This window comes from Pundamilia nyererei, unplaced genomic scaffold (genome assembly GCF_000239375.1).
Source record: "Pundamilia nyererei isolate P.nyererei 1_Seehausen unplaced genomic scaffold, PunNye1.0 scaffold00008, whole genome shotgun sequence".
NCBI lineage: Eukaryota > Metazoa > Chordata > Actinopteri > Cichliformes > Cichlidae > Pundamilia > Pundamilia nyererei.
The window spans coordinates 5,221,299-5,243,260 of NW_005187409.1; the positions used below are offsets into that span (position 1 = coordinate 5,221,299).

Below are 21,962 nucleotides of genomic sequence, written 5' to 3' on the forward strand. Positions count from 1 at the left end.
CCACCTGTCGTTTTGGCTGCATCCTGCAGAAATTAGGTAGACTACAGTGTTACGTGGGCTTTCAGAAAGAGATACATGGGAAAGATGAGAGAGAAGGACTTCACGCTGCTTTTCATTTTTAAAGCTTTTGATCTCTATAGCACCTCTCCATTTTTGCTAAATAAAATTAGGTCAGTGCGCAGCAATATGCTATTGCTACTTTTGCCAATGAAAGGAGCTTCTTGACACTAGCTTTGGAAAGCACCGTGGCTACAAAGTATGGTGGCGGTGTATGTGAATGAGCCATTTGGGAAAGAGAAAGCGAGGGACTACAGAGAGGAAGTAGATCAGCTTGCGTTGTGCATCCAGACATCAAGAGCTTGTGTATGTATATGTACAGTATGTCTGTGCATCTGTTTGTGTTGCCGTTTTCTCGGAAGCAGGCAGACGAGAAGGGAAGAGCAACATGAAATATCTGGGGAACGCAATAGGGTTTGTCTTTGATGATGCAATATAAAGTTAATGGTGACAGCGTGTGTCTCACTGCGTCCTTGCATCGGTATGTCTTAGTCCTCTGTTCATTTCTTATAAAACAGCCCTATACGTGTGTGTGTGCTCATCTTACTTTACTTGTACAGGTTAATATTGTCTGACTGGCCTTCAACAGTGACTGAAATCTCATCGCCATTTACTCTTAATGTATTATATCGCTTCTAAGACTGATCTGGTGTGGATCAATCTCAGAACTGTTCCCTATTGAGATGCACAAAGCGCAATTTTTTACCCCTGCACTTTGGGCTTCCCTTGCGCCCACTGTGAATCTGCTTCTCACCTGTGATAATCATTTTAATATTTCACCACAGGCAATGTTTACGAGCACACATGAATAACAGGTGGCGGAGGGAGACAGCAGGCAGATATTGCTAGCGCGATTACCAGGCAGGCCTCCCAGAAACACAGTACAAACCGGCGACAGGAACGGGGAAAGTGGCTGATATCATGCGGAGATGGAAGCAGAGGGAAAGAAGGAAATTACTACTCCCAAACAAAGCGGATGCTGCATTTCTTTTTAGGCAAGTGTAATTGTGGTAGATATTATTCATATCGCAAAGAAAGTGTATCAGGAAATACAGCTACTTGTTTTTGTACTCATAATTAGTTATTAATACCACTCTCCTGTACACACTGATGATAGAGCCAAGGTGTAAAAGGCTTTGCATAAAGACTAGAAAAAACTAAGCTGGCTCTATCCTAAGGTACTAACTACCTATTTTCTAAGAAGACAGATATTTATTTACACTATTAAAAAGCAAAGCAGCATTATGTGGAATATGAGGACCCACCCCAACAGGTCGCGGCAGATGGCCACCCCTCCACGAGCCTGGTTCTGCCGGACGTTTCTACCTGTTAAAAGGGAGTTTTTCATACTATTATTGGATTTTTCTCTGTATGTATTATTGTAGGGTCTAATATATAGCACCTTGAGGTGACTGTTGTTGTGATTTGGCGCTATATAAATAAAACTGAATTGAATTATACTAAATGTATATATGTAAAAAGATCATTTATGGCAACTCTATTATGACCTTTTATGCTGTTTTACCCATGTTCTGTAGCCCTGAACTTTTCCTGACACTGCCCAAGCTGTACATAAGAACAGGTAATTAAATGTTTTTACGTGCGTCTGTGAGAATAAAGCAAGTAACTGTTCTGTGATTTCACAGCATGCCAACGAGTGTTGCGTGTTCTGCCTCTGGCATGCACGGCGTCACTTGAAGCATTAAGAGTTGCTGATGGGTGCTATATGTGAGAACAGGCAACGGCAATGTCCCGACTTGATTCTCTCAATATTTTCCAAGGTGTTATGACATTAGAAGGTTGTAGTATATAATGAAAAAGGATAAAATAAAATAGCGTACAACTAAGTGTGTTTAAGAGCCTCAACAGAAATACACAGACAAGCCTCAAAATGATAATGAAGACTTTCACAGTCAAATCTGGTTAAAAATCAAGATGGAAAAACAAATATTTATGAGGAAGTAAACGTGTAACTGGATAATCCATGATGCCAGTTGGCAGATGGCACCCGCATTCGTCAACAGCACTAGACACAACAACTTTCAGAGGGCCACAGGTAGCAGCCACACACAAGATGGTATTTGGTTTCACTTGCTGATTCTATTTTCTGCCGCTTTGCTTGGATGATCCTGCAAAGGCAGGGTTCACAAGGCACCACAACCCCACTTCTCCTCCTCATGGGAAGGCCAAGTCTGAAGATGTGGCCAGGCGAGAAAAAGGAGAGAGACAGGATGGCACTCAAGTGGGAGCATTTAGCCACTTGGAAAGTTAGAGAAAAATACTATGGTAAAAACTCAAGTGGCAAACTGGGCTAAATGGATTTCTCCATTTCTCAGTTTCTCCTACGAATCTCTAAGGACTCTGTGGCAGCACACGGCTGAATATCTGAGTCACTCAGTCTATCATAGCTGAAATGTATCCTGATGTTTCAAATGGCTAGAGCACTTGAGTTGCATGGTTAGATGGAGAAATGTCAGGCCACATAGAGGAGAAGAGAGAAGAGGAGATGAAAAGATTAGAGAGGCACAGGTGTTTGTGTGTGTATTTGTGTGCGTACGTGCTTGAATGTGCACGATTATGTACGTTAATCACATTCTTCTAAGTGGTTTTCACCTCCCCTATGTACCCATTATCCACTCTGATTTTCACCAGTTCATCCGTTTGTTTTCTCCTTGGCAGTGGCCTTTCTTTCACTTCATTTACATCGCGATAGACATTCGGTTATAGTGCTGATTAGAAAACAAAAGCTAGGTGGAAAAAAAATGCATAAAATCCCATTTAGGAATATTATGTTTGTGTCATTCTAAGGTATAATATATATATTTCTGCATTTAAATGTCAAAAAACTGAATACTGCTCACTTGAATACTAACATGTTTTAAATAACATTCAAACCCCCTTAAAATACACATTTATATTTAATGTAATGGTGCCTCAAATTTTAGTCATTTGCTAGTAGCATTATAACAAGTCAGTCACAGAGCTAATGATTAGAAACTAATTAGAAAATAAAACAATAAGCATAATTTCTGCCTGTGTCCCAATATGTAGATTTTTACTGGCAATAGTGTCATAATTTATCGCTGCATCATTTTACTGCCACGCTGTCTTTTGCTATAAAGACATTTGAATATGTGCACTTAAATTGCCCAATAATGTCATGAAGGGAAAGACCATGTTTAAGTGTAAAAACCTGAAAAGGACGACAGTCTGTTTGACTTTAAAGGATTCAAAAAGATTCAGAAGAAGAAGAAAAAGAAGACCTGTGCTCTGAGTCCTGGTTCCTAAATGAGAGAAGTGACCCAGAAGTAGCTGCGTGGTGACCAAATGAAACAAATACTAAGAAAAGTAGCTTCATTGCTTCCTTTATTACCTCCTTTAGCAGAGGATGCACTGGATCATCTTTAATAGAAGGAGAAGAAACGATGCATCATCTCAATGTTCATGAACACACTTATCAAAATTGAGAAAGTGGTGCAGATCAGCTAAATGTTAAAAGTAAGTACATGTTCTATTGCGTACATAACCTACTGATGTACTTTGAGGTTTTAAAAACATCCTTTTAAATGCACTGGTGAACTATGACTGTGTCGCTGCTGTAATAAAAATCTGCTGCTTGTCAAAGAGTAGTATGAAGTCTTGCATGTTCTTGCATGAAGAATGCACGCTCTCAAGATAATGAGCTTCATCAAAATGTGTTTAATTTTCTTTAAAACTCAGTTTGCATTGGTAACGCCCATTGCTGTATTGCTGGGATTGTGATGGATGGATGAAGGGAATTTTATTTGGGTCCTTTCCAAGGAGCTGGAAAGGAGTTACGCTCCTCAGCAGGAAAATAAATTTTATTCCACTTTATTGGCTAAGCAGGTCAAATTAGTGTGATTGCAGGGTGATCTACTAATAGCGTGCTACTTACAAAGATGCAGCCAGTTCATTTTGATAATAACTACCATTCTGCCAAGAGCAGCGCAACTTAGCGGCTCAAAAACCAGCAGTCCTGATGAGGAAGCATGTAATCTGCTAACCTAAATAATACAGTCTGAGCACGGGTCTTAAGTATGCGTTTCTCACTGATAACCGCACGGCAATTCAGATTACTGAGAGGAGGCAAAAGGAGAATCAATATGTTTTTGATACAAGGGTTAATTCTTCTGATAGAAATTGATGTTGCCTGTTTGTGGTGCTGCAGGTTGAGAGTCAGCTGGAGACGTGAGTTGTTATAAAGTATTCCAGTGTATAGACCTGAAATCTGTGCGTAACAGCGTGTAATCTGTGTGATGTGTAGAAGACCAAATATTATCTGTCATCAGATCCAGAGCCCTCCATTTGTTAATGAAGATAGTGTTAAAGTACCATATACAGAAATGTGTGCATTGCTTTTTTTTGGTACCTTTGTTATTCAGGAGCAGAATTATTTAGGGCTTGGCTCTAAACATTCAGGGTATGAGGACTGGCCGTAAAAGTCCAGCCTTTGTAATAAAGATGTTTTTCATTAGTTTTTCTCGCCTATTTGGCCATCTTCTCAACATTGCAGGTTCAACATGGCGCACATTTGGCGTGACATTGTTACTGCAAGTGCGGTCCGATACTCTGTGCACCACATTTTAAATCCTCACCAATTCTCCTACACACCTGTCATTGAGCCTTTACTTGATCTCATGATGTTTTTAGATGAGGTCAAGAAAAAGCTGCCAGTAAAAGAAGGTAATATTTCAGATTTTAATACTAGAATTAGGAGCCTGCTGAGTCAGCCACGTGACGGTGATAGTGGATTGAAATTTGCTCTGAAAACTAAGCATTTGCTCTTATAAGTATGCAGTATGATCTCTGTTCTATTATAAAACACCTCTAGTAATTGCAATTCATATCTAACGGGAAAAGCACTGAAAGCAAAACACTTTCATCATGGTCGTGTTTAGTTAGATTAAATCTGTTTGATTCTTTCCGACTTTGATCTGCTAGCAGAATAAATGTTTGGGAAATATCACAAGTACATTGTACTGTTACAGCCCTGAAATAAAAAATATGGTACTCATATAGGGATTGAGGTATTGAGGATTAATGGGGAAGGTTAAAACTGTGAACTGTTTTTGTGTCTGCTGAGTTTTCACACTGCTTAAACAAATATGTGATTCTCTCTCAGGCATCCCCTTGTGTTACAGTATGCACTGTATGGCCTATTTTATAATGAGTACTCTTGATAACTCAGCTCCATCTCTCTAAAAATACAAGTATGGAAAACAAAAAAGACAAAAAAAAAATCCAGGTTATCCAACACAGCTGGTATAAAATATTGAACATATCAAAATAAGACTAAGTAATGCTGAAATGATTGCAGCGCTTTGTTTCTTAAACCCGAAGAGAGGTCAGTGAAAATGGTTTGCTTAGTGCTTCTGTGTAGATAGATGTACATTTTATATATATTTTATGATAAAAACTAGACGATTCTTATAATACCACAACAGCAGCAGGGTCACACAATTCCAGGCTACAAACACGGGCTGTAATTGAGGATGCAACTAAATGGAGAAGAAATTAGAGCTGGTGGGGCTAGGCAACAGCAAAAGGACGGAAGTGCAACAGAATGAACAGCCTGAGCAGAAGCAGTCCGTGAAAATATCGTGCAGTCAGTGGTCCATAGAACTGCAGTCGAAGAGAAGTTGTCAAAGTCAATTGAAGTGCATCATGCACAGTGCATGAAAAGAAACGCATAAACAATGGGAGGGCTATGTGACAGCCAGTGGCACCAGATTCATTTCAATGTGGGGGACTAGTAAAAAGTCAGCCAATAAAATTGATTTAAAACTATTGCAGCATGTCAGCTGTCCCCTCTCATCCGAAAAATGGTTGGGGGAGAAAGTAACTGTGGATGGTTCTACGTGAGAGAATGCAAAAATACATGGGACTCCTAAAGTTTTGTTCAGTTTCAGTTAGCATCCATTCATCCATAATCTCCACTTAATTCAGGGTGGTTGGAAGGCAGGGTAGACCCCGGACATGTCACTAATCTGTCACAGGGCTAACACAGACAACCAATTTAGGATCATCAAATAACCTAACCCCACTTCGTTCTGTGGGAGGAAGCTGGAATATCCAGGGGGAGCCCACAGAGACGTGAGGAGAACACTGAAACCTGGAACATGGTGGATTTGAACCTAGGACCTTGTTACTGTGAGACAGCATCATGTCCAATGAGTATGCTCTGCCTTGTTCTTTACTCTTCCCCTCTATTGAGTGTGTGTTACTCACTGATGAAGTTTGTTTGGCCTGTGTAGATCGTGTACTGCAGCTCATAGGAGGTGACGCTGAACTCGTCCTCAGACGTCCAGTGAACAGTGATGGTGTCGTGGGAGGCGGTGCACAGCTCGTCTCTTATAGATGGAGGGTTGGGAGCTACGTGTGGAGGAAACAAGAACACGATCAAATAAAATAAATGTTAGAAAGCGTCATCAAGTCATTTTGTCTTAATTCTCAGAAATATAATACGTCTCAACAGCTGCGTAAACTTTTTACTACTTGAATTTGACACTAAGTGGACACGAGGTAATTGTCTTTCTAAAGGGGAGTTTTGGTGTGTTCATAATGTCTTTCAGACATTCGTTTTCATTTATCTGAGGGCATATGAATGTGTTGGCTTTGTGTCAGAATGAAAACCCCAGTCACTTTTGTAAAGATCGTGATCACACCCTTTCTTGGTCTGACCTATTAATATTTAGGCAGCACATTCAACGTGGAGAAGTCTGAATGGCATGGAGCCATATAGCAAACAAACGAACACAACTTCTGAACAGGTGTGAGCCTGTGTTTTGTTTTGGCCAATGAAGACTTTAATTAAAGAGAGGGTGTTGACATCCAAAAACAGATGACATATGAGATCAGGGTTCACAAAGATCAAAGTACAAGATAGCAATGTATGAGGAAATAGAGCAGAGTTAGAAAAGCTTCCTTTGTGCTTTTTTGTCCAACACAATCTTAGATAACTTATACTTTGTAACTGTCATAGAAAGCATGAGCATTTGTTGAGTTAATCTGCTGCTCCTTAAGGCCAGATGACTTTTCTGTCTGAAAGGGAGACACCTAAGGTGCCACGAAAAGCAATAAAGTCAACAGAGGTTAAGGTTTTGAAAGAACCATAAAATAACATTACTCTCTTCCCTCAGGAAAAGATAGGTTTGTGTATTTTGGTTTCAGTTGCCGTCCAAATGTGAAAATCAAAGTCTGATAACTCGCATTTGTGAATTACAGAATGTCAAACAGGACAAACGTGTGTTTTTATCCTGTCTTCCTCCCCTCACCCCTAACCAGTCACGCCAGATTGCTGCCCCTACCTGAGCGTGGCTCTGCAGGAGGTTTCTTCCTGTTAAAAGGGAGTTTTTCCTTCCTACTTTCACCAAAACACTTGCTTATAGGGGGGTCATGTGATTGTCTGGGTTTTCGCTGTTTTCTTTGTATTGTATTTCTTTGTAGGGTCTTTACCTTACAATGTAAAGTACCTTGAGGTGACTGCTGTTTTGATTTGGAACTATATAAATAAAATTGAATTGAATAAGGCAGCAAAGTTGTGTTTTCCATGTCTGAAAAGGGCTTATGTGACAAGGCTCTAAAGTTTTCTTAGGTTTTAGAGAACAGTTTTGTTCTTTGAAACAGTGAATCAAAAAAACAAAAACAAAACCAAGACAGCAGCAGGACGACTGTTAACATATCTACTGCAGATTTGACAGGATGTGAATTTACCTGTTAGGTAATCTAGTCCTTCCAGAATCTTCTTCTCTCGGGAGAAGTCAAGAGCAAAGTTGTCAAACGCCTCATTCAAGTTGACATCTGGGATGAGCACCTGCGAGGAAGCCGTGGCCATTGCAACCCTTTTGAGTTGTCAGGACACGGGGGCGAGCAAAGTAAATGGTAGAGAAGGAGGGATGAGAGGTTCGATGAGGTGACGAGGAAAAGAGGGATGGAGCAGGAAAAGATGAGAGGTGATGAAGAGATGGAAAAATAAGAGCAGAGAAGTGAGGTGAGATGGCAAGAGGAGAGAGGTGGTAGACATTATTAGAGACACGGAAAAGGGCAAGAGAAGGGAAAAATTTTAAAAGAATACAAACATGAAATTCATAGTCTCAGAATAAATGTCTACATCCAATCCAACTCAGAATGTCTGCCTTGGTGTTGTCAAAACACACTCAAAGCAGACATGCACTGACAGACTTACTCTACAGTCTCTACAGCTTTGTGGAAACTTGTGCCTACTTCTGCTTTGAGCATCAGTGAGCTGTCTATGGCTTGAGCCAGCCAGAACCACAGTGCTGGCAGGGTTACACAGCAGTGCAGAGTGGAGGACAGATCAGCACTAGTCCTTAAGACTTCAGTTCCTCAGTAAAGAGAAACCAGTCAGTCAATAAAGTGCACGGCCAGGTGGTTGAAAGAAAAGTGGAGCCGAGGCCAAATAAAAGATAGTGTGCTAGCCGTGGCTTTTGCAAAGGTCTTTGTGAAAGAGACAGAGCAAAATATCTACAGGAGGAGGACGACGAAGGAATGAGGGTATTACAGAAGTGCGAGGGTTGAAAGGAAAACTGCAGAGCTGGCCCTTAAATGATAGATGATTTTCAACAGAGGCCTGACATTGATCGCAAGAGCCAAAGACTTTTGATAAAATGCTGATTTCACCAGCAGCCCCTTCAAGTGGATTTCACAGAGGTAAAAATCGAAAACTCATTGTAGGGCAGAGGTTTTGATTTAAAGAGTCAAAGACTTATTGCCAAATACTCTGACAACTATCATGCAGCCTGCTACAAGATGACACAACTCCACACGGAAAAAGCGAGACAAAAACCCCAGTCAGGATGACTTGTCAAAAGCCTCCCACTTGTCTGGACTATTAATAGCTATAATGAAGTGAAATTAGCATATTGTTGCAACAGGCAGGTGGTATAAGTCGGTGCGCCGCTCCACCTACCTTTCGGCGACATTTCTGGCAGTCTGAAGGAAGCGGGCGTGGTCGTTCTCCTTCAAGCTCTGCTCAGCCTGTGTGATCAGGGCACTGGAGCGCTCCAAACACTGGCGACAATTTGCAATCTGCTGAGCCAACTTGCGCAGTTTCATCACCTGGAACAAACAAAGCACACGTTGCCACGTTACGACACACGCGGTTCGTTTTCATTTGCACACTGTGAGCCTTGAAGGAATACATCGCCCGTCTCGATAACTCGACTGTTAAATTTTTCATTTAGCTAAGAGAACGCAGACGACATTGCCAGCACCTGGTCTAGTAAAAGATTCACAAATGCCACCGCGACATTCTTTTACTATGCGGGAATCTTGACACGTACTCTATGTCTCTAATCCCCATCTCCAAAACTTAGACAAAAGTAGTTCACTGGTGTTATTGATCTTCTATGTTCATCTTCTGGGACTGAAAATAACTTTCTATTTGCTCAGGGCAACTTGTGTGCCTTCCACTGCAAAAATTCAGGAAAAAAGGATCTCAAAACTCTCTCTATATCCAAAAAAAAAAGAAAAAAAAGAGAAAAAAAGAGCCCTCCTCTGCACTCCAATAATTTCAGTTTGGTGGATTTTTTTAATTCATTTTGACAGTAACTAAAAAAAGCCAATTGTGCTTTGCTTCCCACATCGGCACACATTATTGACATAAAGACAGCACTCTCTCAGATGATTTTTGCTAGGTGAACTTTCCATATTGCAGAGTTAACTGAAGTTTTATAACCAAAGAAAAACAGACGCAGATATTCAAACACATACGACCGAGCGTGATCAAATGTTATATCCACAGAAGAATCTGAACGTGCAGAAGCAATTAGCAGATGACATTAGAGTTTATGATTAAGGATGTTTATCTACTCACAAAAAACAATAAAACTATGGAGTCCACACAGAAACGCAGTCGTAGACACAGTTATCTGAGACATGCACCAACAGGAAAAAGGAGAAAAAGAAGCAGAGGGCCTGAGTTTAAGTGAGCCCATTGGATCTATGCTCACATTGACCTTAATATCATGTTGCACAATCAAAGGGCAGATAGTTCTAGGTCACTGGATGAGGGGCACCAGTCTGTGCATACATACCCATGTTTAAAAACTGTGAAACGAGGCCTGACAGGAAATGGATGAGACACTACTGGCTGTAAAAGTCACAGTTCTTTCCCTCCTACCTTACCAAACAAAAGAGACATCGAGCTCGTCTTTTGAGCACCTTGTAAGCGCATCTACTGTGCATTCACGTGGTGCGCATGATTCAAATGTAGCAGCGCAGACAAACAGGAAACTGCTGATTTTGAACCGCATAATAATTTGATTCATTTTCATCACAAAGCATCATGCTGTGCGAATCAAGTCAGGTGACGTTGTCGGGTCAGGATTCAGACACGAGCACGGTTTGTAAAGTCCTTTTCACTGTAATTTGTTAGCGTGTGTGCTTTAATGTAATTTCCCACCGAGCAAAAGGAAAGCCACGATGAGCAAATTTGAAATGAAAGTAATCTGTTTATCTTTATTGCTGCTCATATCCTGATCCTGGAAATGAACTTAGTTTGATGTAAAAAACCAAAACAAACCAAAACAAAGGGTCTTTGTGAGCGCTGAGACTGCCAGCAAGAGGCAACTGTAGAATTCAATACCGGCTTTAGCGTGGGGTGCTGTTAAATGATTAAATAAATCATCTGTGAATCTAAAGGCAAAGAATGAAGTTAAGTCTCTTAATGCACTGAACGCATCATAATTTCAGGCTAAGGCTAATTTGAATCTCTAACACTAAACAAAACTAAAAAGTTCACATGGCTAAAAGGTCACCATCAAAAGTTTTCATGGAATCTAAAGTCCACTTTCCTTCTCGCTGCTGGAAAAGCTGCTGCTGCTGCTTTAGAAGTCTCGTTAAGCTGGAGTCTTAATGGAGTTTTCAACTGACATCTCAGCTGCACTTGCACTAAGTCCGCCATAATCTCTTGTCACTAAAAATGACATTTGAGCAGGTTGTTGACTGCAAAGAGAGGAGAAGCGAGAGGAGGTTTAAAGGATGAATTGTTATTTGGCAACATAGGCCGCAAACAACAATTTTAGAGATGATTACTTCTCTCCTGCAAAATAATGGACAATATGGCACGGTCTGAGTGTGTGTTCGTGTGTGTGTCTCTTACTTTGTGCGAAGCCTACAGTTCGTGATTTAAAGCTGAAATTGAACCTTCTAATATAATTTTAATACTTATGAGGTGATGCTACAATATTTAAAGTTGTTTTTTTTTATCATTTTACTGAGTCAAAACTTTTTCAGAGGCTGAATTTTCTTAAAGTGCAATCATAGATATGAAAACAAAGCAATGTGTTATTAATGGCTTATAAACATAATACGTTTTCTCTCACTCCAGTTGATTGAAAAACATATTTTTGTAGCTAACATTTAGCAGTGACATAATGGTTAAATTACTAAATAGTCTTCTGTAGGTATTTTTGCAGCTACAGCTATAATCCCCTAGTGGCCATTAAAACAAATGCATCAGTCTTTCATACTGTTTATCATTGAAAGTAGATGAAACCAGGATATGACTGCATACAAAAAGACAGAATCTCAACAACAGATAAATCCAGCTGATGCTGTGGGAATATATGTCATCTGTAAGTCATGGTAGCATGAAGCGCTATTTTACAAGTAATGACCAGCCATCAGTCACTAGATTTTGGATGTGGATCCTTAAAGTTTTACAGCCTTGATTTGCTTTTAAAGAAATAGAATAAACAAAACCACAGCACTGAAAACAAGCCAAAGCCAAAGGCTTTGTATGGCCGACCATCCACCCTGACCTGGCTCTGAGAGACAAATGTTATATTTGCACATTCACAAGAGGCACTTGTCACATAAACACAGAGACAGGTTGTTTAAGTGGTGCCAACAACAGTAATGCTGTTGTTTTTATGATGAGTCCCTACCAGGCATAAGCTTTTAAAATGAAGTTCAAATGACCCATGAGATTGTTAAAAAAAATTGTGTTAAAAAAAAGCTAGTATGTAACACTAAAAGAGTTTTGCATTGTTAATCCTTGGAGTTTGAACAGTTTTCAAGAAAAGATGACGGAAAAGCGGCAGAATAGATGCTTGGAAGACAGGAAGTCATATGACAAAAACACACAAACAGAAACCCGGCCGTGGGAATAGTCTGGTTTTTTTGTTGTTTTTTGTTATGTGCGTGTGTGTGAGCTGGGAGAGATTAAGTATGACTGCTGAGTCTCCTCTGCAAGATACAGACCTCATTATGAAGAAGTAAGAGAGAGAATGGGAGCACCTTGCTCACCATGATCAAGCCTGTATAATCCGGTTATTCTGTTGCAGAGTCACCTCTGAACACTTTCCTTTATGAGACTGTCCTCAACAGGAAGCCATCTCAGTACTTTGCTCATAAAATGTATAATATGAGCCGTGTTTTTGTAGCAATGTCGCTGTGTAAAATATCAATATTCATCTTATCCTTTGCTCTCTTCTACACATTTGAATTAGTCAAGGCGCATTTGATTCATCTTCCTTGACCTTTCAAAGTGATGCATACAGGCTTCCTACATTTGACCGCTGTACCTTCAGCTGGAGAGCCTTTTACAGGCACAGACTCTCAGGAGAACAAACCTTGCTCTTTGTCTGCATTCATTGTCGACACACTCCTCTGTCTCACACACACACAAACCTATTTTAGTCTTTGTGTTAACTGTTGGGAAATTTCTCTATGAAGCTCCTCTGCCACCTTGGATCCTTCACAAGCACTTAAAATTTCACCTCTGGAAGGGTTATTCATGGTCAGAGACGGGACAACCACCCATATACACATGGGCATGAGTACACACACACACATGCACACACACGCACACACAGAGCCAAATGTGTATCTGTCTGTGCAGTTAGTTGTGGACTTTCTAAAACAGCAGCAGGAGGTTCAGAACAGTCTTTCCTGCCATTTTACATTCTTTCCTCACACATTCATGTTGACTGCCTAAATATGAGGAGAGACTGTTATTGCTCTCTTTTTTTTTTATCCTCTGTGCTTTTCATTTCTCGTAAAGCCTGCATGTGGTGTATATTTGGGTAAACAAGCAGACAACCACACAAATATATTCTGTCCACGGCATCGTTGCTTTCATATTCATTCGCTTCTGCAAAGTGATGGTGGGTCGGGCTTATTGCCTTACTTTAGATGGCAAGGCGACACAAGTTTTTGAAATATGAACTGCTGAAAACTGAATGAAACGATGTAATATGAATTCACCGAAGTCATCATCTCTCTCTTCTAAGTGCCAGTAATCACTGTTTTTGTTTATGCACGCTGAATAAAAATGCGTCTAATCTTGGACTGATTCAGTTAATGACACACGCAGAAGATCGTCCATCTATAACTCGTTTTGGTTGTACGGTACACTTAAAGCTGGGCATACGCTGTGCGATATTTTTCAGTCGCGTTATTCAGCTTCTGCTCAAACTGTACGATTGACTCGCAGGGGTTAGAAGTTCGTAGGTCACGATGCAGGGTCTCACACTATACAGCCCGATGCTCTGATGTGACCCGAGTGCTCAAACTGTGCGTCCATAAAAATGAAGGTAATCTGTCGCTCGCTCTCCCTCTCTGTCTTTCACTCACACAGACACACCACCGCCATAAACTTTGCTAAATTGCTAATGAAAAACACTGATCAGGCAGCTGTGATTGAGCAGCAATGTAAATCCAACTATTTTTACGGTTGTTGTGGTCGTGATGATTTTGTGAGGCCACATGGAAAAGGCTCGGATGAGCTATCCAAAGCTCATCCGAGCTTTCCAAAATTCTACAAGTGCCTTCATCGCTTGCGTCCAGATCACACGCTGTACTGCCGTGCTACTCCGTCTTTTTCACTGACGTTTATGTGTTTGCACGTGCGCAGTGTGAGAAGCTGCGGTGACACCCTCACGACGGTCGTGACTACCAAGCGATTGATGATCGGGAGCTGGTCGTGAGGTGTTAATCGCTTCTCGTTACCCCAAGTATACTACACGATGCACGACGCACGATGAAGGCCAAATTCGGGCAGATCACCAAAACGGTTGCACGACTGAAAAATCGGCTCAAAATGGGCCAAAATCGCACAGTGTAAGCCCAGCTTTAGAGATAGGCTTATACACTGCCTGGGGTTCCTTAACAACTCCCAGCAACATCATTTACAACAAAAGATCTTGTTTAGTTTTTTTTTTTATTAGGAAAATATACATTCTGCCTGCCTCAGCAGGCATTCAGTTGATTAACTATAGATCTTATCTCAGGAGTTTAAACAATATTCAGCTTTACACTCAACAGTAACTAAAAATACAACATCTGGATGATAATCTTGCTCTGACTGATTAAATCTATTGGGACCTGTTGTGGTCATTTACATTTCTTTTCAATTCTTGGACTCTGCAACTGTGGCTATGCATGATTCACAGTTCAAAATAATCCATATTTATCTTAAGTTATCTTATACTAGGCCTTGGTGCAGCCCCTCAGTTCCTCGAGTGTCTCCCTTTAATGTCACAAGCCCTTTAAACTCTTGTGATTTCTTGTGACTGTGTGCAGTGAACTTGCAGTCTCGTTAACTCTGAAGTGAAGAGTCAGGGTTAGCTTATTAAATACATTTTGGAAAGCCAGAAATCTGTTGCTGTCTACATATACTGAAATTCATATTAACTACTTACACTCGTAGTCCAGTCAGAACCTCATAGATGTAAAACATATATTGAAAATTTACTCTAAATAAGTGAATATTGTAGTTCTTTCAGGACAGCAGTTTAACTGCAAAATGGGATAGATGCTCAGGAATCTTGTTATTATATATAACCAGATTACAGTCACTTGGCAACCAGTTGAGTCAAGTTCCCTATCGTAAAGAGACACATCCCAGGATGAGTTACGCTCATTGGCACAGACTGACTCAGACTGATTACAATATCATGGCAACCTCTCTGAATTTCTAAATTAGACAGCGATTATTTGCAAACCTTGACCAATCTGAGAGTAACTACAGTCAGTCTAAGTTGGGCCGTGAGTGTTTGGAGGCAGGTTGCCTTTCTTGAGGTGACCTGGGCAATTGCTTTGTGATGAAACGTGGTCGCCAAGAGATTGAAGGTATTGCACGCTCATCCACTGGTAACTGCAACTACTTGCATTCAGGAAAAAAAATTCCAATAGTTGATTATGTTAATTTGGCTACGCCTAGAAATTCTGTCCATAAAAATTATGAACAGAATCGGTGACAAAGGGCAGCCGCGGCGTAGCCCATCACCCACCAGGATCGAGTCCGACTTATTGCCGGCTGTACGGACCAAGCTCTTGCAACGGTCGTATAAGGACTGAATGGCCCGTAGCATGTTCATCTGGATTTAGCATTTTCAGTGGGAGAAATGTTTTGTCACTCATCCAAGTGACTTCCTTCCTTCATGACTTCTTCAGATAAGTGAAGAAGTCATTTGGATGAGTGACTTTTTATTTATTTTTTATTAACTTACAGGGAACCATAGTAGGTTCCCTGTAAGTTAATAAAATGCCAATATTGTCTGTTAGCTTTGTTTTTTTGTGTCTTAAAGGTAAAAAAAAAATCAGTCAGTGCCACATTTGTGATTGTACCTGAATTTGAATATTTCAGACTGCACTTAAAAGACGCTTAAAAAAATTTTGTTGAATATAATACTTTACCTTGGATTCTTTGATCTTCACGGCGATGACCTGTTTTCTCTGGCGAATGATCTCCACCAGCTCATCACACTCCTCTACCAGCTTAGCTTCATGCATGGCTGTGTTCACCTGAAGAGAAGCAAACACACAACTTAAGAAACCCTCACAGCCTCACTTTAAAGTCAAACTGTATATTCACTGACTTGCTCAGGTTCAATGTATCTTATATTTTGCTTTTGGTGTCTGATATCAAAAATGTGTCTGCACATTTTTTTTTCTTCCTCGTTCACATGCTCTCGTTGGGAACTTTGTAAGACTTTCGGAGTGGCAGGAAGGATCATTTGCATCATCGCATACAGAGCACGTCCTATAGTTTTCCATTTCATTAAGAATTCTGCACACCAGGAAAAGTGCCTTAAGCAACGTGCACCTGGATTAAAAATAACTCGTGAAGAACAAAACAAGGAAAAGTGATTTCCAACTCATCAGCTGTCACTGGGAAGATCATAAATCAATATATTAGGTACACGAATCCAAGGTTAAACAAAACAATTCATAAATACACATAAATATGGCAAACTAATTGGTCCGCCAATTAGGGGGCATTGCAGGTAGTGAGAAACCGACATTTTAATGTACACTGTAGATGGAATTTATTATTCATTCGCCAAAAATGTTCTTGTCCTTGCTGGAGCCCATCTCTCCTAATAAAAAGGGTTACTGTGCAGTTGGATTTGAAACACTGTTTTATACTTGTATGCAGCATGAATTTATTACAAAAATGGTGCATTAAATGATTAGAGTTACACTATTTTAAAAAAACATGTTTATTTAACTCAGAAAAAGCCAAGGTGGATTATTTGAAAACTCAAAGGCACCCAGAAAAGGTCTGTGGAGACAATAATTAAATCACTCATAGAAAATGCTCACACCAAGCCAATTTAATAGATTCTGTGATTGTTTCAGGACCAAAGTCACCAAGGCAACTCTTCATCAGTTCACCATTTCACGCCAGCACTAAATGAACATCCATCTTCAAATTTGTGTGTGTGGGTGGGTGAGGGTTTTTTTTTGGAGACACTAAGGGTGTTTGCTGAATTTCAACAATGAACCACTATTAAGCAGTTTGCTCATTATGAAATATGCATACAATTACTGCAAAAGCTTTAGAACCACTTAGGGCAGGGGTTTAGATCATAAAAAAAAGATACTCCAACTTCACTGTTGAACCAAAAAAGAGAAGAGAAAATCTAAATGGCAATTTGTCAAGTGAGTGGGTTGTGATTTCTGATTCATGAGCAAACAAAGGTACAAAAAAAGAGACAGAAATGACATCTATACTTCCAACCTTAACTGTGGCAGGGTTTCTGGGTCGTTGACCCAGTATTTTCAGTTCACGTTCACTGTTTATCTACTGCCTGTTCCACTTCCTGTTTTATTGTGTTAACCTTGGTCTGTGTGCATTATGTTCAGTCCTCTTCCCATTTATCATTAGTTCATTATGTTCAGCTGTTCACTCACCTGTCTCCAATCGTTGTCATTGTTAGTCATGTATTTAAGCCCTCTCTTCCCTTCAGCCCTTGTCGTGTCATTGATGTTGTGTTGTCGTTTCCGCCTGCGTTCAGTCAGCTAGCCATTCAGTCATTCATTCAGTCAGTCAGTCAGTCAGTCAGTCAGTCAGTCAGTCAGTCAGTCAGTCAGTCAGTCAGTCAGTCAGTCAGTCAGTCAGTCAGTCGTCCAGCCAGCCAGCCCTTTCCTACTTCTGTTCTGTTTGTTCACTCCGTCGACAATAAACACCAACCTTCACCTACCTACCTGTGAGTCCAGCATTTGGGTCCTCCTTCTCTCATCCACGACACTAATCCTGACAGACTGGTGTTAGGTCTGGGCGTACCTTACTTGCTTCATCTGCTCTAATAGTCATATTTTTAAAAAAAAATTTTTATGTTTCATACAGTAACATAAAGATGCACAAAGCTCATATCTGTTATCTAAGATCATGTTGTAACAGAGATGTAATTGGCTGTATTTACACCTGTGCAGAGGTTTACTGTAAGTGCAACCTCTATATCTTGATGAGTGATTTTGTCTGTAGGAGTCACTTCAAACCATTACAGAAATTACAAATATTCTCCAGAATAAAAAGAAATAAAACGAACCCAGCAGGGTGACAGTGGGAATTTTTCACCCAAACTGGCAACTTCAGAGTTATTGAGAAAATTCAGACAAGAGGCTAGAAATTTCACTTCAAATAAGACGTTTTCAGAGGCCACAAACATTCACAGAGAACAGTGTTCCTTGAGCTGCTTCGCTAGCTGCTGTAGCGTTTGTTGTCACAAAAAGCTACAGGTGAGTGTTTCCTGCAGGGAAGGGACTGTGGCAAGAGCACTTTTGTTCTTGGCTGGCAACCATAACACAGTAGTACACAAGGAGATACACTGCGAGGAGACCTCTTTTACTGTGGCACACGCAATCTTACAGAGGTGCAATGATGACATTTAAATTAAAGATCACAGCAGTGATAACAAAATACAGCAGAGCAGGATTTACAAAGATAAATGCTCATGTGGGATAGAGTAGATTTAAATGAGTAGATTTTTTTTACATACAAACAAAAAAAAATCACCTTGATTAAGAAGTGTTTTCTTAATGTTATTAAAAATATACAGAATGACGTAGATGCACATTATGATCTCTTACTTATCCACCGATCGACTGATATGATCAAAGGAATTCATTGGACTGTGTGTTTCTAAACTGTTCAATAACAGAAAATAATCCATATATATATATTTAGAGATGTCAACAGTACCAACGCATACAGTACCTTTTCACACCAAATTGTGAGAAAGCAACATTACTAGGTAATTTTTTTAGTTCTGTAGATAGTATAGACAGGTGTGCCGTGGAAGATTATCTGGTTCAATCTGATTAGTGATCGGCGTGAGTAACGGGCAGAACAATTACATTCTCTTCCACTAGAGGGCAGTGCAACTACCTGCTCTAATTAAAAGGGTTGCCAATGCCAACTGCCAGTAAGACAGAAGAAATTACATTTGGTGGTGTGCCATGTGACTTTTCTAATATGAAATATGTGTCTTAGTTCAGGGTTGGGAAGCACTGACCACCCAGTCTTTATGAAGAACTTCGAGAGGTCAGTAAAGGTTCTGATTCAATAACAATTAAATATTAAAGAGTTTCCCTCAATGTTAACCTGGCTGGTACACATGTTAACCTTAACATGAGTAGGGGGACAGCCAGTTAGACGTAACTGTTTATCTACTATCACTCACCCCAATTAGCTATTTCTCAAATTATTATTAAGACTATAAAAACATTATTACTATTGATGAAGATTAAGATGATTAATTTATTGATAGAAGTAGCTGCTCAAAAGTTTCCTCAAATATTTTAAGGGCACATTGCACACAATGCTGAGATGTGCCAAGTTTTTGGCTAACGTCTCTTTTCGAATTCCCTTTTCATTGCAAAAGTAATCATTATATCCGTCAAACTATGCCCTATTTGTCATTTCTAGTAAGTTTTGTACTGAAAATGTCAAATCTGTTATGTGTAGACGCAAATTGGTTTATCCCTTGAGTTGGGTGCACACAGAGAAGATTTTTCCTGCACAACTATTGCTCAAAACCACATAAATCTTTTTTTTACAAAAAATCTGGCTTCTTGCAAGAAAACTATAAAGAAATGCAAGGTGGTTTAAGACTTGCACAGTACTGGATCCTCTTAAGGATGGCTTTGAGCCAAAGTAGGCCCTCACATGGAGAGAAAATCACAGGGGCACACAAACACAAACAACACAGTTCTGCAAAAAGCCATTTTATGACTGCAGCTTCGTAATTAAGCAGGATGAATGCAACTATCCTGGGTCACTGTGAATTACGACTGGGCTACTTAGCAACGTAGTTATGGAAAATTGTTCCCTCCTCGTTCCCCCTTCTCTCCGTCTCTCTCTCTCTCTTTTAACCTCACTCAAATTAGGCATTATTAGACTCCTCTGCAGGTATACTAAAAAGCACTGTGCCAACTTCAAGTTAAGGTCTGTTATTGGAAGAATAACCACATATAGCAAGTGTTAAGAAACCTTTCACCTGCTCCTGCTCTTAAAATATTTGTGAAAACTAGTCAGGGTGCTAAAATTCAATAAAAAATATCTCACTTTCAAATTTCTTAAAAACGTTTGGTTGATGATAATTATGTTTAACACATGTTCTAATTTGCTCTATTTAATCTGTCTTTGGGAAATTATTAAACTCTCCAACATCGGATAAATAAAAGTATTTGAATACAATATATTAGGCAAACTAAATGGAATTATGATTTATAAGGATTATTACTTTAGTCAATAGTAATATAATAATAATGTTAATATAGAATATCCTCCTCATTAATGCAGCTTCGACTTAACCGCATCCTTTTCAGTGCTTTCTACTAATTATTAAAAGTACATCTGACAAGCATGTTTGTATATGCTATTATAATGACATTATTTTAGCAAAAGCAAATGCAGATATCAGCTGAGTAATGTTACAGTTGGGTACAACTGGCAGCACATATTTCTCTCTAATAAGCTACCACAGTTCTCATCAAGTTGACATCCTATAGCCTGTACTGAACCACAGCAAATAAACACCATATCTGCATAGCTGATCTACTGCTGGTAATCTTCCTCAGATAAATCAAGACATCCAGCACACAATTGTGCTGAGAAATGGAGAGTAAGACGGAAGAAAATAAATGCAGTTCCAACAGTATGGGATGTTGAAATCCACTGTCCCACATTATTACAAAATGTTCTGGATTGTGGCTCACTTGTCCCCTTTCCTCACATATCACCGATCGATGTAATAGGCACAAGTCCCAATGAGAGGTTCATTTATTTATTTATCATTTTAGATGTAGCTGATTCAAAGTAATTCTTGAAGCAAGTATTGCTACTCAGCAACCATCTGGTAGTTATATCGAATTAACAAGACTTACCTCCAAAAAAGAAAAGATAAGCGATACTTTAATGGGACATAATGCATGTATAAAATCACCAGGGAAATCTAATTAAAGGTAGCGTATGTTTGTCGACTTTATTTCTACTACACACGCAAAAGGTTTTAATATGTTACAACTTCATTCAAAGCTCAGGTTATCCCGACAGAACAAAGTCAATGCTCATTCACTATATGGATAGAGTAAAACAACAAAAACAGGAAGTATGCTCATCTACATCTCTACTGTGGACTGGTAGCACTTTCTGTTACAGCTTGGCCACAACGTTATAATAGTGGGGTATGAGTGTGAAAGCAAATATAATGTGGAAATAATTACAACTTTATTACAAAGTAACATCCAAATAATAACCAAGTAATATCTTGTATGAACAATGGATCTAGCAGAGAGGTACTAACTTTAAATTTGTGTAATTGGTTAATAACAAGACCAAATGGAGCTAATAATGACAATATAAACATATGCCTGTAAAGCAGGACCAATTAGTAGTCATACAGTAATATATAGGTAACCATATGATGACCAGCTGGAACTAAAATGGTAACATTAGTTCATTATGATTTTTATATAATAACCTAAAAGTTTCAGTGATATCAATAATAGGGGAACACTGCTTTATCATATTAGGATACTATTGCCATAATGCTGGAATTAATCCAACCTTACGGCGCCAGTATTCTTCTTTGTTTGAAGGTTATCATGTAAACATATTTAATTCTGAGGTGTATTGCCTGGAAACATAGGGCAGTTTCTATGCAATAACCAGGACTCAAACAGGCTGAATGAAAGATGTCTGGTCATTTAGGTAATAAGGGATAGGTAATAATAACTAAGAATCATTTTTCAAACGTCAAAGGCAACAATTAAGTGATGACTTCAAGATTATTAATAGTGCGGGTTTATGGAAGGTGCAAACCACTGGTTACACTCAAAAACAAAAAGACTTTGCCTGATAAAAACAAAAACAAAGATATTTGTTTAGCAACTATCTATGAACACTTTTGAAATGTGAAGTCGAAACACATATCCAACTCTCCTTTTCTAAAAACTAGTAGTAAGTAGAGAGACAGTATTTTAGGAGTTGTCAATCATCAGGAGGTGAGCTAAACTCAAAACGAGTCTTTGCTTGTTAAATTCCCCCGATTCTGAGATTCGGCATTGCAATTTCTCACTGTGCTGTCATTTTAAGAAAATCCATTGACTGCAGACAAATGAGATGAATT

The 21,962-nt window shown here is 39.5% G+C and overlaps 1 protein-coding gene across 5 annotated transcripts in view; it reads right to left on the minus strand.

Moving 5' to 3' along the window:
• Positions 1 to 21,962, minus strand: part of mid2 (midline 2) — a 150,659-nt gene that overhangs the window by 22,897 nt on the left and 105,800 nt on the right. For all 5 annotated transcript variants that reach the window (XM_005723114.1, XM_005723116.1, XM_013908266.1 and 2 more), the window contains 4 exons: positions 15,742 to 15,849; positions 9,008 to 9,156; positions 7,792 to 7,919; positions 6,307 to 6,450 (listed from right to left, as the gene is read on the minus strand). In XM_005723114.1, the coding sequence (XP_005723171.1) occupies positions 6,307 to 6,450; positions 7,792 to 7,919; positions 9,008 to 9,156; positions 15,742 to 15,849 (529 nt within the window). The remainder of the gene's footprint in view (positions 1 to 6,306; positions 6,451 to 7,791; positions 7,920 to 9,007; positions 9,157 to 15,741; positions 15,850 to 21,962) is intronic.